This window comes from Phyllostomus discolor, chromosome 5, assembly GCF_004126475.2.
Source record: "Phyllostomus discolor isolate MPI-MPIP mPhyDis1 chromosome 5, mPhyDis1.pri.v3, whole genome shotgun sequence".
In the NCBI taxonomy this organism is placed as follows: Eukaryota; Metazoa; Chordata; class Mammalia; order Chiroptera; family Phyllostomidae; genus Phyllostomus; species Phyllostomus discolor.
The window spans coordinates 132,824,119-132,840,326 of record NC_040907.2 but is presented as its reverse complement, the minus strand read 5'-3'; the positions used below and the strand labels follow the sequence as shown (position 1 = coordinate 132,840,326).

Here is a 16,208-nt window from a genome sequence, read left to right as displayed (position 1 = left end):
ATGCTAATTTAAAAAGCAGAGAAAAATATAAAAGACAAACTTTTATCTTTATTATATTACTGCATGTAGGTAAATAAAATGACCAACAGAGGGTGCCAATCAGCTACTTTGTTGCTCAAAAACCTGTATTAAAATTGACCGAGTAACTACAGATTACCCTATTCTATATTGTTCCACGTAGGAATGTAAAACAGCATTTCTTTGCAAAATTAACAAACTATAATGAGAAACAGCACAATGATAAAAAGTATTTTATATTTTCTTAATGAAGTAGTAAAAGAATTCTAAATGGGATTCTATTATTTGAAAGCAGGTTATAAAATTCTTCACCTCTAATGCAAATCAGTGAAAAACTGAAACACTCAGAAATGCTTAATAGGGAATTTTAAACCATTCTAACACTATGTGGTATAAAATTAATACCTTCAAAGTATCTTAAATTAAGAGGATGAGTTTTCAAACCTTGACATAAATGCTTTGCAAATGACACTAAATAATGCAAAGTTTACAAAATCAGTAATGTCTTTAATCTACACTGTGTTTTACTGTAGAAATACCAGCAGTATAGAATTTTCTCTTGCAACCTATTCTTTTTCCTTTTTTAATTACAGTACATAAGCAACTATAGTCTAAGAAATTAGTTATTGTGGCATTACTAAAATCACAATAATGTTAAATGATACATATATTTAGGTTCTATATGTGACTTTGACTAGTATTATTTTTACAAAGTCAAATAGAATATTTCGGAAGTTAAAACAACGTTAGATTGGAAAGTGGGGACAAGGGGAGAATAAGTATCACTGCTGTAAGCTTTGTAAGAATGGGGCTTTCTTTTGTCTGTTTTGTTCGCTGCTGAATCACCAGTGCCTAGTATATACAGCACATTCTAAGGCACTCCATAAATGTTTAGTAAATGTTGAATGAAGTGAAATAAGACATAATCATTTTGATGGAGCAGGCAGTAGATTTACACAATAAAGTCTCAGGGTTGAATGTTACCCATCAGTAACAAGTTATGTTAATGAGTTGCTGCTAACCTCTTAGCCTCAGCACCCTCATCTGTGAAATAGAGGAAATAACTACCTACCTCAAAGCTACTGAATGAAATAATATTTTATATGTATTCTATTTCATTCTTGAAAATGTTACACAAATACAAGGATTGCTTTGTATTTATATTTTTGGCTTCAGTATTTATTTAACTTGGAGCTTATGTGAAAAAGGCACTAAAACATTCGTTATTGGTCATAGTATGACTTCCCAGTTCCTGTAAGATAATGGTAGCCACCAAAATCACAATCTCTTCAGGCATCCTACAAAGGTTTTCAGATCCACAAGGAAAGCAAACAAAATCATCTATCGACCACATCTATAGCATAACTGGAAAACAGAAACTACTATGTGAAAATTAACAACTGAAACCATCAAACCCAGCTTCTGGAGGCCTTACCCAAGTAAAGAGTCAGGTACACATTGCAAAACACAGTATCAACTTGTGATCTCCCCTAAAAGATAAGAGAATGGACATAAGACCTGGTGTATGCAACAGTAGTGGTCCCTGGAGAGTTGAAAGAAAGCGGCTCCAAAAGATTCTGGTTCAGAAGTTGTTAGTCTTGTGAAGACAGACATACAATGGGGAAGGTTGTATGTCTCTATCCTTTGAAGGCTGGGCCATGATGAAAAATGGAGACACAGCAAATGAAGTTAAAAACCCCAAGAAACAAAATATAGTCATATCCCGGGACTCGTTGGCTTCGGAACTCGCCAAACCCTGTACTTGTTGCACTTTGATGAGAAAAAAGTGTTTATCAGCACTCAACGTTTGCTCGGTACACATCAGTTCCCATACTTCTCATGAGCTCTGGAACGGTTAATGATGAGTACTGAGGTACCACTGTGCCATCAAAGAATCAGAAAACCAACTTACCACCCAACCACTCCACATCCCAAAGGGCACCGTTTATTAAAGAAATTTCTCTTCACAGTTCCCAAAATAGAAACCAAGTAAGCCTTTCTACACCACTGCCCTCTCCACCCCAATCATTTGACTTGGCCCGGGAAAATCCTTCATCCTACATACTTCATGAATATTAGGGACCAAAAAAAGGATCCAGATATTCATACAAAGCTACGATAAAATGAAAGAAAGAAGTACAATGTTCCAGTTGATAGAAATACTCTACACCCACTCTTCAAAAACAAATAAGGAACAAAAACTGTAACACAATATTCCAAAATAAGTTAAGTAAGCTACTCAAATATGAAAAAACAGGAATTTCAAGTTTAAAATTAAGACTAGTAAAGCAAATATAATGTAAAAAAGAAGGAAAAAATGAAGGGCCAAAGAAAGAAGTTGGAAAAAAATCATTTCTATAATAAAAATACAAAGTACCCAAGGACAAAGAGATAGAACTGAAAGTACACAAATTACTGTACAAATGAAAGTACATGGTGAATGAGAAATTTTAAAAAATGAATTAAAAGCTTAAAACCATTAAAGAGAAAGTGATAGACATAAAAGATAAGCAAAGAAAATCCAAATTTTGTGCATTTGGAGTCCTTAAATAAGAAAAGTAATATAATGAGATAAAATTGATGCTTTATTCTGGAGGTTTTAACTCGAGAAAGACTCTGAAAATAAAATAATTGAACTACATATTGAAAGGGTCCTGAGTAAACCAAAATGCTCAGCCTTAGACATTTTCAGTAAAATTATCAGACTTCAAGATAAAGAAATTTATTTTCAGCCTCTGGGAAGGTAGGAAGGAAGGGAGGGAGGGAAGCCTAAGTCATTTACAAAGGAAGGAAATCAGTCATTTGCAAAGGAAAAATAATTGGACATTAAATTTGTTGATAACAAGACAACGATGGAGCAAGGATTTCAAGAAACTCAAAGAAACATGTTTGCCAAGGATCTGCATCCAGCCACGCTGCCCTTTAAGTACCAAAACTGAAGAAAAGTAAACATGAAAGACAGAAAGGAAAAATGTACTCATGTTGAGGAATCTGCTAACTAGCTCCTGAGCTTCCTCCAAACGAGATGATTTGGGGAAGTACAACAAAAAGGTGGACAGCAAACACTATACATGTTTAATTGCCACTCAAAGGCTAAAACAAAGGTGGAGATACAAGTACAAGGTTAGTATGTAAATATTATCCACTCCACCAAAGGAGAAAAAAAAATGATCATTTTCTAAACAGAATCACCAAAGAAACTAAGGATACAAAACAAAAAAGGTCTTATTAAGTGGAAATGAAAGACAGGGAGTGTCAGTATAAGCAAAGGCACTGGAGACAAGGAAATTCAAGAACTGTTTAAGGGATAGATATGTAGCATTTGACTGAAATAAATCTGGAAAGTAGAAATTGGAGAGAGAAGACTATGAAAGTAGTTTGAAACCAGACCACAAAGACCCTGGAATGTAATGCCTATCTAAAGAATTTTAGTAAATGGAAATCATTAGCTGCTTCTTTTTTTAAAGAGGACTGACACAAGCAGTCTTGTAAGTAGATAATCTGGCTATAACAAGCAGGGAAAAGGTAAGGACAGCCTAGTTACCAGTCAAAAGACTAGCAAACTTACAGATTGCTTCAAGCAATCTTAACTAAGCAATCCTGTCACCTAAACTGAGACAGTAAACTGTGTTCCACCCCTCACCCTAATGATCTACTGTTTACTCAATCTAGAAAACTTTCCACATCCCACTTTTTCAACTCATCTTGACTGTATTGTGAGTTGTACACAAACCTGGGTATCTTTTGCATATTTAGACATGAAAAAAATAAGTGGCATATACCAGAAGGTGTTTTATAAATACAAGCAATTAATTAGAACAAGATTTTGTTACATAATTAGGACATTATGGTTCTAGGACATTTGACTAGTTACCGATATTCTCAGATATGATATGTAGTTCTAAAAAAATAAATGTGACTATATAACTGATTTGTCAATGGGAGGTTCCTTACCAAAACCAAAGAATGACTATTTTCCCAATTTTCCCAAGAATGACACAAAATTAACACTATTCTAGATACACAGAAGTCACTGTATGCAATGCATGACTTAGGGCATTAGGGCTTAATTCTTTCCTGGAATCCTGACTTAAAAAGGCTGTAAAATGAAGTAAAAGTATTTGCTTATTTTAATAAATTGAGAGAACGCTGAGTGGAGATTAGAAAAACACAAAACTCAGGCACTAGTTCTGATCTCCTGAATTCTCTCATTAAAAGTTACTATTTGATCATGTCTATGTGTGTCTTATTCTTAAATATATTTCCTAAAAATTGGTTATTTCAATTTTTCTTCACCATCCTTTTCAATACTCTATAAGATAACCTTCCCAAATATCCATTTTATGATGTCTCTTTCTTGCAGAAAATAAAACAATAAAGGATAAACAATGAAATAAATGTAAAGTCCAATAAGAACTCACTAGGGCAGCTTGGGGTAGCACAAAGTACATGGGCTGCTTCCTGGCAGGTGAGGGGTGCTCAGGCTTCATGTCCTCTGGGTTCACATCCTGGCCAGAGTCACCCTGTGCCCTTTGAAACAGTTACCTAATATTTCTAAGACCTAGTTCCTGAATATTTATTTAGTAAATAGGCTTATACGTCTCTCAGTTCATAATGTGGCATTTGTGAACATCTTAGCACAAAGTCTGGCACCTAGAAAGGCTGTCAATACCAATTAACTTTCTAGCATTCCAAATTTTCTTGAATCTTCCTATCACACTCCCCCTTCCTTTTCAACTTTGGCTTGATCTTTAACCTCAACCAAACATAACTTTTCATTGCTCTTGAATGATTCATGCTCACCTTCCACCCTCAGCTTTTATTTTGTTATCTTCCTTTTTTGGGATGCTTCTTTCTCCTACTTACCTAACCAAACTCTATCCATATTCCATGATCTAGAAGATTCAGATCCAATTCTTCCACTAGGCCTTTCTTAATTATACTATTTGTTACTAATCTTATTCCTCTTTGAAAAGGTCAAGATGTATTATTTGTATTTTTCTTTTTACATTTTATCATACAATTTTAGAGAAGGTAGACTAGTGTTAGTAGACTCATTAAAATGCTATTTCAACTCTGGTAGCAATATAAAAACAGAGCATTTTTCTACCTTGAAGACTATTAAAACCAAACTAAGGAACACACTTCTAAGTCTTTAAAGGAAAAATATTTGTTGAATATTCATATATCCCCATATTTTGACAAATGCTGTTTTTTTAAATTAGGATATACTAGCAGAGTACTTAGTAAGTGTTCTACAAGTAATAGATATTGGTAAATAGTTGATTGACTAATCAAATGGCATAATTTACATAATTTTCTTCAAGGAACTCTCATTAATCTTCAGATCATTTTTATGTAATGAGGAGGCAAGAACTACACTTTCCAGTTATATTTAGCCTGAGTGAACTCAGGTTATATCTGTACATGATAAAATGAAGTTATAAACAAAAAATTAATATAGAATACCCAGATTCTCTAAAAATAGGAATAATTCAATAATTAAGGGAGACAATGTTTTTATATGAATGATGAAAAATATATAAATGTGTATAGCATCAAAGCTATTTTCATCTATCAAAGATAACCAGTAAAGGAGCTAAAAATCATATATATCTTCATTTGAGAGTCCAAAATATTTTTTCTATCTTCATTATATACATTCAACAGGGACTCAACTTATTTAGTGTTTTTAAAACTGTTTTATTGATTGATGTATTTTGTAGAGAGAGAGAGGTAGGGTGAGAGAGAGAAACATCAATTTGTTGTTCCACTTATTAATGCACTCACTGGTTGCTTCCTGTATGTGCCTTGACCAGAGACTGAACCCCGCAACATGGGGTATCAGAACAATGCTCTAACCAACTGAGCTGCCTGGCCTGGGCCTTATTTAACATTTTTATAAATCAGTAACTTCAGAAAAGTCATACAGCCAAGTTAAGAAAATGACCAACTCACAATCCACTTTACAGTAGTTTCCTCTTACCCACGGTTTTGATTCCCACAATTTGTTATCCACAATCAACTGCAGTCCAAAAATATTAAATGAAAAATTCTAGAATGAATGATTTGTAAGTTTTAAACTGCATGCATTTCTGAATGGTGTGATGAAATCTGACGCCACCCTACTCTGTTCCCCCTGGGATATCAATCATTCCTCATTCAGCATATCCACACTGTTAAACCCTACCTGCCCGTTAGTCACTTACTAGTCACCTTGGTGATCAGATCAGCTGTCACGGTATCACTGTGCTTGTGTTCAAGTAACCTTTATTTTACTTAATGGCCCCAGTGCACAATAGTAGTGATCTGGCAATTTGGATATGCCAAAGCAAAGGCAGAAGTTCTCAACTTAATAGGCAAGAAAAAAACTGTGCTGAAGTTACCAAGCACTGTGGTAAGAACAACTCTATCTATGAAATTTTGAAGAAGGAAAAGGAAATCTGTGCTAGTTCTGTAGTTGTACCTCAAACTACAAAAATTATAGTCACAGCCTTGGCCAGGTGGCTCAGTTGGCTGGGGTGTCGTCCTGGTACACCAAAAGGTCGTGGGTTTGATCCCTGGTCAGGGCACATACCTAGAGGCAGGTTTGATAACTGGTAGGGGCGTGTACAGGTGGAGGCAACTGACCCATGTTTTCTCTCACATTGATGTTTCACTCTCTCCCCCTTCACCTGTCTCTAAAACCAATAAACATATCCTCATGTGAGGATTTAAAAAAAAACATTTCAGCCACAGCACAGTATACAGTGTTTAGTTAAGATGAACAAGGCATTAAATTTGTGGGTAGAAGAAATGAACAGAAAACCTGTCCCAGTTGAGGGCAATGTATTATGCTGGACAGCATCGAGCCCATATGCGGACTTTAGCAAGGAATCCCCTGAAACAAGTGACACAAAGCCATTTACTGCAAAAATAGGGAATGGTTTCATAGATTCAGGAACAGTTGTGGGCTGAAAAATATAAAAGTTACTGGAAAGGCTGCGTTGCAGATAAAGAAGCTGTTGCCACATTTCCAGCAGAGTTAAAGAAACTGAATAGGGTTTGGTACTCTCCACAGTTTCAGGCGTTACACAGGGAGGGTTGGAATACATCTCCCATAGACCACCGTAAATACTTAAAGAACATAAATTTGGAGGACAGATATGGTTCCCAGGTGAATATTCTCTATAACTGTGAGAGATGATATAATACTTAGTCTCACACTGTACTTAAACCAATGCTTCTTAAACTTTTCCACTGAAATACATTCCCTTGATAAAATACCCTTATAAAGCCTGGGAAAAAGAACACATACCCATCCCCATGAGTACAAAAACCCCAAACTATGCCACAATTCTAAATTTCTCATGCTTCACCTTAAAAATTCATGCTGTAAGGTATGCCATATTTATTCTATGGCTTTGCATATCTCCTGACATAGAATCCTGTACCCTCAGTGATAAATGTGACCTGGTTTGAGAAACGCTGATTTAAACCAGTGTATGCCATGTCTATTTGAAAATTATTTTCCTTGTCTATGGTCATAGCACCCTGAACGCGCCTGATCTTGTCTGAAAATTATTTTCCTATATTATGATAGAGGAATAATCTCATTTTATAATCCCAGCGATAAGTACTAATAAAAATCATTTGACATTTGTTGAGTACTAATTATGTAAAAGGTATTAAAATAGGTCTTTATAAATAATCTTAATGTTCAAATGTAAATATTATCATGCCAACTGTAATGAAGAAAATGAAGCACAAAGATTAAATAGCTATCCTGAGGAAATCCAGCTAACAAATGTTAGCTACTTTATACACAAGGCTTTATTGTATCACAATCTCATCAACATTTTATTTTTACAAAAACCTTTTTCTCTGATCTCTATTTTACCTTACTTTTCAAAAATTTAAAATGGCACTGTGAACAGCCCAAAGCCCACTAATGTCTAAAAAGAAATTTTTACCCATGCTGGAGCTTTAAGACTGACCAGCAATGCATAATGTAAGACTATTTATATTTTAAAAAGAAATCAACACCTAGCCACTAAGTTGAGTCAATTCTTGGGTCCAAGTAAGACCTCCATTGTGAATAGGATATGATATAAATTTCATACACAAATCCTAGACCTGATTCCAAAGTGTGGCCTGAAGTGACAGAGAACAAAAAACAGAGGTTACTTAGCAATCCCAAATAACCTCTTATTAGCTTCTGTCACTAGCTAGTTACACATCTTAGTAGTTACTTGCCTAAGACTTCTATTCACCAAATGAAGAGAATATGCTAGCAGATTTTTAAGTTCCCTTCTATCTATAAGATTTTACATCATTTTAATTTCACTGTCCACTGATTTCAACTTATATACCTAAGTTTCCATTACTCTCAGCTAGTACCTTCTCTGTTAACACACTTTTAAGCCATTAGTTTTTCCTTTAATTTACATTTCTTTATACTCAACTATTATTCTTGGTCCTTCTTAAAATATTCTGTCATTTCTTGCTTTTTAACCACTTAATTTTACAATCTGGAAGTACTGAGCACAAAAAACTGCCCTGTGAAAAATGCTGCCTTAGTAGTAAGTTCACTCTGAGCTCCACTGTCAAAATGTTTATGGTATCAGAGACTACTTCAGGATAGTTATTTCTTAAAGGCTTTGCTGATTTGACATTTGACCTTAAAGTTAAATTACATCATGTTTTTAATTCAAATGTTCAAGTGCACCATAAGTAGACTATGTCACTAACCCTCTTCCACTTTGATTTGCAATCCGCTCTTCTAATTTCTGCAGCTCCGATGTGTAAGCCATTATTCGAGCATTGCACACCATGAGGTTCTTCACTGCATGTAAAATCTGGTCTTTCTGAGTGCTCACAGAGAGGAGTTTCCATATTCCTTGTTGCATCCGAATTTCTAAATCTATCTTTTCTTGAATGCTACAGTCCTTTAAAAAAAGAGGGAGAGAAAAGCATTTTTTTAAATAGCAAAAATCCAAAATTATAACATTTCTTTTTACCCCAATAGGTAGAAAATGCACCAGATATCATTATAATTTTATACCACATTGGGAAAGTAACAAAGTTCATGTATTACAGAATAAAAAATAGAGCTATTTTGAAAGCTCCTTGCAAAACCTCAATTACTTGCTTTATTTGGAAGTCTTTACAACCTATTGGATAAAAAGAACAGAAACAAGGCAAGAAACATGATATATTCTTACCATAACTGCACAAGGCTGAATAGTGTCTCCCCAACAGTCGGTCCCCCAGAACCTCAGAATGAGACCTTATTTGGCTATAGTTTTACTTATGTAATTAGTTAAGACAAGGTCATAATGAATTAGTGTGGACCCTAAATTCAATGACTGGTGCCCTTACAGGAATGATGTGTGAGGACATAGAAAAACATACAGAGAAAATTTCATGTGAAGATGGAGGCAGAGTGTGGAACAGTGAGACCAAGCCAAGGATCACCAAGGATTGCCAGCAACCACCAGAAGCTGGAAAAGGAAGGGAAGGGTTCTTCCTCCTCTAGAGCTTTCAGCAGAGCGTGGTCCTGCAGATCCCTTGATTTCAGACTTCTGGCCTCCAGAAGAACTACAAGAGGATCAACTTCTGGTAATTTATGATGGTAGCCTCCGGAAACTAATATAATAACTAATGTGAACATAGCATATGTACATCTTATATAAGCTGCATTGTGGAACGGCAACTTGTGGTTGATGACACTGAATTAACAAAGGAAAAGCTTTCTAAAATAGATGCTGAACAAAGAAACTATGGCTCGGGGAGGAACAGGCTACTTGCCATGGTAAGCAATGTAAATAAAATCTCAGAAGCAACGGAGTGAAAGCACTGTGTTTAGAAAATGTCATAAATTTTAGCTACCTGGAACAGAGATTTAGAGTATAGGTTTGGATATATTTTAGTTTTAAGAGTCACCATAAAACTACTAATATAATTTTAGTTCTGAAAGTCTTTTATTCCATACAATAATCTTGTTATGGCCCAATTCTGTATACTAGTTTCACACATAACATTAAAATTCTGAGAACTGACTTTTCTGATTTAATTCATTGGCTTTTTAAAAATTATAAACCATCACATACTATACTACAAACACACAATAATGCTCTGATACATCTATTTTTTAAATAAAATGACCATCCTGGTTTATGTGGTAAAAAAAAAATGAAGCCTATAATTCACCTTTTATTTGGATCGAAATCTAAATTTTAAAAGGTGAATGGAATCTAATAATAGAAGTTCCAAATGTTGCCATGGCTGATGGCTGGAGCCTCGTCCCACAACCAAAAGGTCACACACAGGTTCAATTCCCAGTCAGGGCACCTGCCTACATTGCAGGTTTGGTCCCTGATCTGGGTGAGTACAAAAGTCAACTGATCGATGTTTCTCTCTCACAGCGATGTTTCTCTCCCTCTCTTTGTCCTTCCATTCCCCACTGTGTAAAAAAATCAATAAGCATGTCCGTGGGCAAAGATTGAAAAAAAAACATTTAGAAAGTTCCAGATGTTAAAAAGACAATCTTTTCAAAAAGAAAAGCTAAAAGTTAGGGAAGCAATAGCCTATGAACATTACCCAAAGAGAAATTGAACTAGATGACTATTCAAATCAGTCAATATACTTGTCACTTGCAGAAAACAGATCTCTTTAATTATCTTCTGTAATTACATTACATATAAAAATCTTCTCTTGTAGTATAACTCAAAACTGGTGTACTGTATAAACGCAGGCATTGGATGGTTTTCCTTCTTTACACATGACTGAACTTTAACAGCTCCATTTCGTGTTTTTATGATTTGTCAGGCCCAAAGTAAATTCTCCTTTAATGTAATTAGTAATTAATTATAACACTATCTATGTGACCCATGTGTCTATAGAAATATGAGTAAACTCTGGCAGGCTGGTTAGAACTGGAGAGTATACATAGGGAGCAACTTGAAGCTGGGATGAATAGCTTTCCCCCACACCTCACAGACAAACAAATACCATCTGATGCCATTAAATTCAATTCTGCTTTTTTAAAAGCTACAGTGAGGCAGCCAGTTGAACTAGCACAGTGGTTCTTAAAGCTGGCTGTACATTAGAATTACTTCAGGCAAACAGGAAAGCCTCATAAAAAGTACCTAAGCTTATGACCTATGCCAAAACAGTTAGGCTCTCTGAGGGTGGAGCCTGAGCATTTTTCCCCACAAGTCCCTCTGATGATTCAATACACAACCAGAGCAGAGAACCACTGCAGGACTTGAAATTCCACAGCAATCGGGGAAGCTGCAACCACCTTAAGGGGCCAGTAGATGGCCACAGCCACATTAAAGAATCAGTTAGGGTTTCCAGGGTTTCCATCTTGTAAATGAAGACTGTCTTCTTTTCATCATTTATTGATAAGGACTTTATTAAGTTATAGAGGCTTGAGGAACAGAGGAAGAAAAAAAGTAAAATCAGATTTTTTAAAAAGCCCTTATTTGTAAGATTAAATATTTATTAAGGAAATGAAATATATCTAGCAAATATTAATATTGTAAGTCTACCCTTTCAAGCAGGGGTCAGCAAACTACAGCCCAGCGAGTGCCTGTGTTTGTAAATAAAGTTGTCTTGGAGCACAGTCACACCCATTTGTAGTGTCTATGGCTTCCAAGCTACAAGGGCAGAGCTGAGTATTTCAACAGACCATCTGGCCCACAAAGCTGAAAATATTTACTATCTGTCCTTTTACAGAAATAATTTGCTGATCCCTAACCCAGCCAAAATAGCATACTTACTAAACTGTGACTCTGCCTCCCCTGCTCTATGATGATTGGATATAAACCTGTGAGGGCTGTTCGTGTATTACCCAGTTTTGTATTCTCCATGCAACTTCTTTCAGTACCTACACCTTTCTGTTCAAGCTGTAGGACTCCAGCCAATAGAGACTTTATGGAGTCGAAGGACCTGCCTTTAGTTAATAAGGGATGCAAAGTGCTCCTGTGGTAAGAACTGATGTCCAGTGCTATCCACAGTGAAAACAATAATCATGTAATGAGGGCACCCACTGGGCATTCAATGGTGATGCTGACTGACCTCAAAAAGGAAGAGTAAGAAGCTAAAAATAACACTGCTCCTTCCTGGACCTTACAGCAGTCAAGACTGATTAAGACCCTAACAGAAGCACATTTCCCTGTATCCATCCCTCTTACAAGTGACTGAATGAAAGTCTCCAGGAAAAAAAGAGAATGGGGGAGGCGGGTTGGGTGGAGAGGAGAGCCATCCTTTTGCCATTTCTTCTTCAATTTTCTGAATAAGGGCTTGCTTATAATCTAGTCAACAGAAGCCTATGAAACTGTCTTGCTCTAGAATGTATTAAAGTCAGGCTGATAAAAATAAATAGGCAAGGCAAGGCTAAAAATGAAATAGAGAGATGACTTAAAAGTAAAAATCTAGATTATGTAAGAAAAAGAAACTCACTAGGATTTAAGAGCTAGACAGAGCACAAAGGAAGTGCAAAGAAAATGGCCTAAGTGTTTGAATTAAGCACTGACTTAAGAAAAAAAAATGAAGTCAGGCTGTTGGCAAGACAACTGTACTAACCCAGGTAGAAACCATCAGCCACCTGATGGATATAGTTAAACCATGTTAGCTAAGAAACCAAGATGAAAAAAGATTGGAGAAGAATGTATACAGTATGCATTTTTCTAAAAGAAGTTGCAAGAATTGTTTATACACAGAATAAAATCTGAAAATTGTAAACAGTAATCACTCTGGGGAATGGAACTGGAGAAAGAATTCTTAAATTCATGTTTCTATATACATTCGCTTTTCTACAATGTGACTATATTACTTCTCAAAATTTATTAAAATTTTTAAAGCTTAAACATTTATAAGAAAAGGTAGGTGACAGCCCCAACTGCTCATATAAATAGGACAAAAGATAGTAACAAAAATAGTCATCTCTCAAACACATCCTGAGTGCAAGGTACTATGCTAAATATTATATTTTAAAGAGGTTCTCAAATTCCAGCAATTTTCTGGGGCTAGCGTATTACCCATTCCACAACTATGGAAGCTGGGCCTTGGAAAAGACAGGTAACTTATTCAAGGTTGCACAGCAAGCAGAGTTGGTTTTTACTTTAATCTGATTCAAGAAGTCAATATTCTATGCCAGTGATTTTTCAACCAGAGTGCCACAAGAATTTTTAAAACATACAATACCTGACAATTTAGTCAGGGGAACTGACCTATTTTCCCTTAGTTATCTAATAAAAAAAAAGGCAACAGCCAACATAACAATAGCTATCCAGGGTGAATGAATCAAAATTATACAAAAAATAGTTTTTCTGGTATGCCACAAAATTTTAGTAATAGTTTCTGTGCCGTGAGACGAAAAAGGTTGACAGTTGCTGTTCTATGCTGTGAGTAGTCACAGATGACTCCAAGGTTTGAGGACAAGTGCTTCACTAGTGGACCAAAGTCTTTGTTCCTATCCCTCCCCTCTTAGATGGCAAGTTCATTAATATCAAAGGAAGTACACCAAATAAAAACTCAGTGTTGGTCAAGTATAAAATGCTCTTCTTGACCCTCAATATCCCTGTCAGGTTGAAACCTATTACTACTTTGCAATTTTTCTCTAAGATTCAGACAGAAAGTATGTAAGTACAGTAATCCAGCTCTTATATATTTAAATATTTATTTTCATTTCATGTAGCTAAATTTATTTCATGACCACATCCTCTTTTCTACTTTGCATCATTCCTAAATATTACTGCTGCAGACAGCTCAATAAATATACTTTCACTGCTACACCAATCACTACGAGAGCAAGAGGAGCCATAAATCGCCAATTCACTAGAAATCAAGATTTCTTGTTAACAATCAGGACAAAGTACATATCAAGATAGGGCAGAAAAGAAGTATTTTATATCAAAATGTTTGAAACATTTGAAAGTGCTGGCATAAAACAGCAAAAATTACTAACAAAGGCACTGGACTTTTTGCATAATGATTACTGTTTTGCTTATTTTTTCACAGTGCTATTGAAGACTTCCTAACAATTTTGTATCTGCTAAGGTTTTTAAGATTCTGGAAAAGTAACAGGTTTCTAAACAAAGGTTTTGCCAGGTTTCTAAGCAAAGATAATTTGTTGGATCATACAAAATTGCTAATATTCTGCCAATTTTGACCTACAAAAGTGGCTATTTCATATGGCTTAACCTACTTCAGAAGAAGGTAAAAGAAAGTGGAGATAAAATGGAAGTGAAAACCCACCTTTATTAAACACATCAAAGTTTTAAGACCCTAAAGTTATAGCTAAGAGTGGAAAGGATACCATTTTAATGACTAATGTTGCCAAAAAAAACAATGCTGGTCTATATGAAGTAAAAAGGTTTCTAAAACATTTACAAACTAAGTAAAATCACCAAACTTATAACCAACTCAGAAAGAATCCACTCTCAAACCAAGAGAGTTCAGAGGTTGCATGAAGTTTGCTTCTCCACCCCGCGCCTGCAAATTTATGTTGTGCGTAGACATTGCTCCAGTAATTGTGCTTTGCATCAAATCCAGGAAAATAAGCAAACTGTCCTCTATTGGCCTTGGATAGGCTTCTGGGAAGTCCCGAGGATCCCATTCCCCTTGCGTCACCTACACTTGCAAAGACAAGTGTCCAAAACTTGGGTGAGGAGGGGCAGGTGCTCCCGGAAACGCGCGGCGGGGCTCTGGCATCGCTTCCCCATTCTGGGCCTGTTTCCTCCCCAAGAAACCGGGGACGGGAGTGTGTGCAGATTCCCAAGCTCCATTAGACTCTCAAAAGGACAGTCTCCTAGTGCTGTCCTTTGTTTCTGGACACGGCTGAATACGAGGACGAGCAGACTGGGGGCTTTCCCGACGACGAGACCAAAGGACGGCGGGAAGCCTTGAAGCCGGGGCCCCTCTTCACTCACCTGCTGAGCCGGAAGCCCCGCCGGGCCGAGCTCGGAACCCCTCTGGGTCAGCCCCTCCATCTCCAGCGCCACAACCTAGGCAGCTGCCAGTCCGCCAAAGATTTAAAAAGCCCGCCTCTGGCTGGAGCCACATAGGACACCAACCGCCCGGTCGTACCAAGTCCCGACCGCAGGGGGAGGGGGTGCTGGGACCTCCGAGCTGGCGCGCGCAGGCGCAGTAGGTGCGCCTGGCGCCCCTCGCCTCCCTCCCGGACGTTTTCGGAGACCCGAGTTCTAAGTACGGGCTGGGATGAGGGGAGCCGCTGGCCCATTTAAGGCACTGATTGGGCTGTAGGCGGACCTGGGAAATGATAGGGTGGGGCTGTGGGGAAAGTGTCCGCCCCCGAGCGCACCTGACCTAGCTCCGAGTTTTAGGCTGGTGGTTTTCCGGGCACTCCCTTTGCAGGGGGTGTCTTCTGCCTTCACTCCACCAAGGGCTTTTCAAAGCACTTGGGGAGGGCAGACTCAAAACTGCAGTTGTTGAATTCCTACAAACAACCTGGGGACACACGATGTCATTAGGAGACCCTGGTCTTGCTCCCAAAGAACCAAGTGGCAAGTGATGCTGCTCTTCACACTTACTCTGCTTTTTGCACTCTCTCTCTAACACGGGGTCACTCGGATCAGATCGTGGCCTTACTGATCAGGCTGGTGAGATACCGTGTCAGGCATTTCTCAACGTCTGTTCTTTTTACCTCAGTGTTTCTTTATAATTCCAGACTCCCCTCACCCTAGAAGTCTGTTCTTTCTTGCAGAAAACCTCGTCCTTACTCTTTCCCCACCAACATCCAAGGTGACAGCAAAATGGGGATTTTCCCAGAGTGCATTTCTTGCTGTCCCTAAAGACCGACACAAATTTTAATTAAAGAGTTGTTATTAATCATAATGGGAAAGTATGGAATCTTTAAAAAACCAGAATTGTAGAGCCAAAGATTTGAGGCCCTTGTTTTGTTGTCTGGCCTAACCTGACTTGCCCTTGAAAAGGCATCAGGAAGCCTCTTTGGCTTTCCATTTCTTACACTGAGAAGAATCTACCAAATCAGCCCTCCCACCCTCTCCTCACAGAAGGCCTTGGGTGCTTTTCCTTCCATAAAGAGCACAACCATATTTTTCATATGCATGAGACAGTCCTTGTTTGGATATATTTTCTCAATGTCCTATGGATTTAATATCTACTTGTCCCAAAGTAGATACTGAATTATATGGCCATATGATCCACAAGACCCTTTAAAA

The 16,208-nt window shown here is 37.2% G+C and overlaps 1 protein-coding gene across 2 annotated transcripts in view; it reads right to left on the bottom strand.

Annotated features, from left to right (window-relative positions):
* RTKN2 (rhotekin 2) overlaps positions 1 to 15,227 on the bottom strand; it is a 68,690-nt gene extending 53,463 nt beyond the window's left edge. Inside the window, exons 1-2 of one of the 2 annotated variants that reach the window (XM_036026912.1) lie at positions 14,937 to 15,227; positions 8,749 to 8,945 (exon numbers count right to left, since the gene is read on the bottom strand). In XM_036026912.1, the coding sequence (XP_035882805.1) occupies positions 8,749 to 8,945; positions 14,937 to 14,996 (257 nt within the window). In that variant the 5' untranslated portion in view covers positions 14,997 to 15,227. The remainder of the gene's footprint in view (positions 1 to 8,748; positions 8,946 to 14,936) is intronic. The other variant, XM_028513537.2, reaches the window with a different exon arrangement.
* Between the last annotated feature and the right edge of the window lie 981 nt (positions 15,228 to 16,208).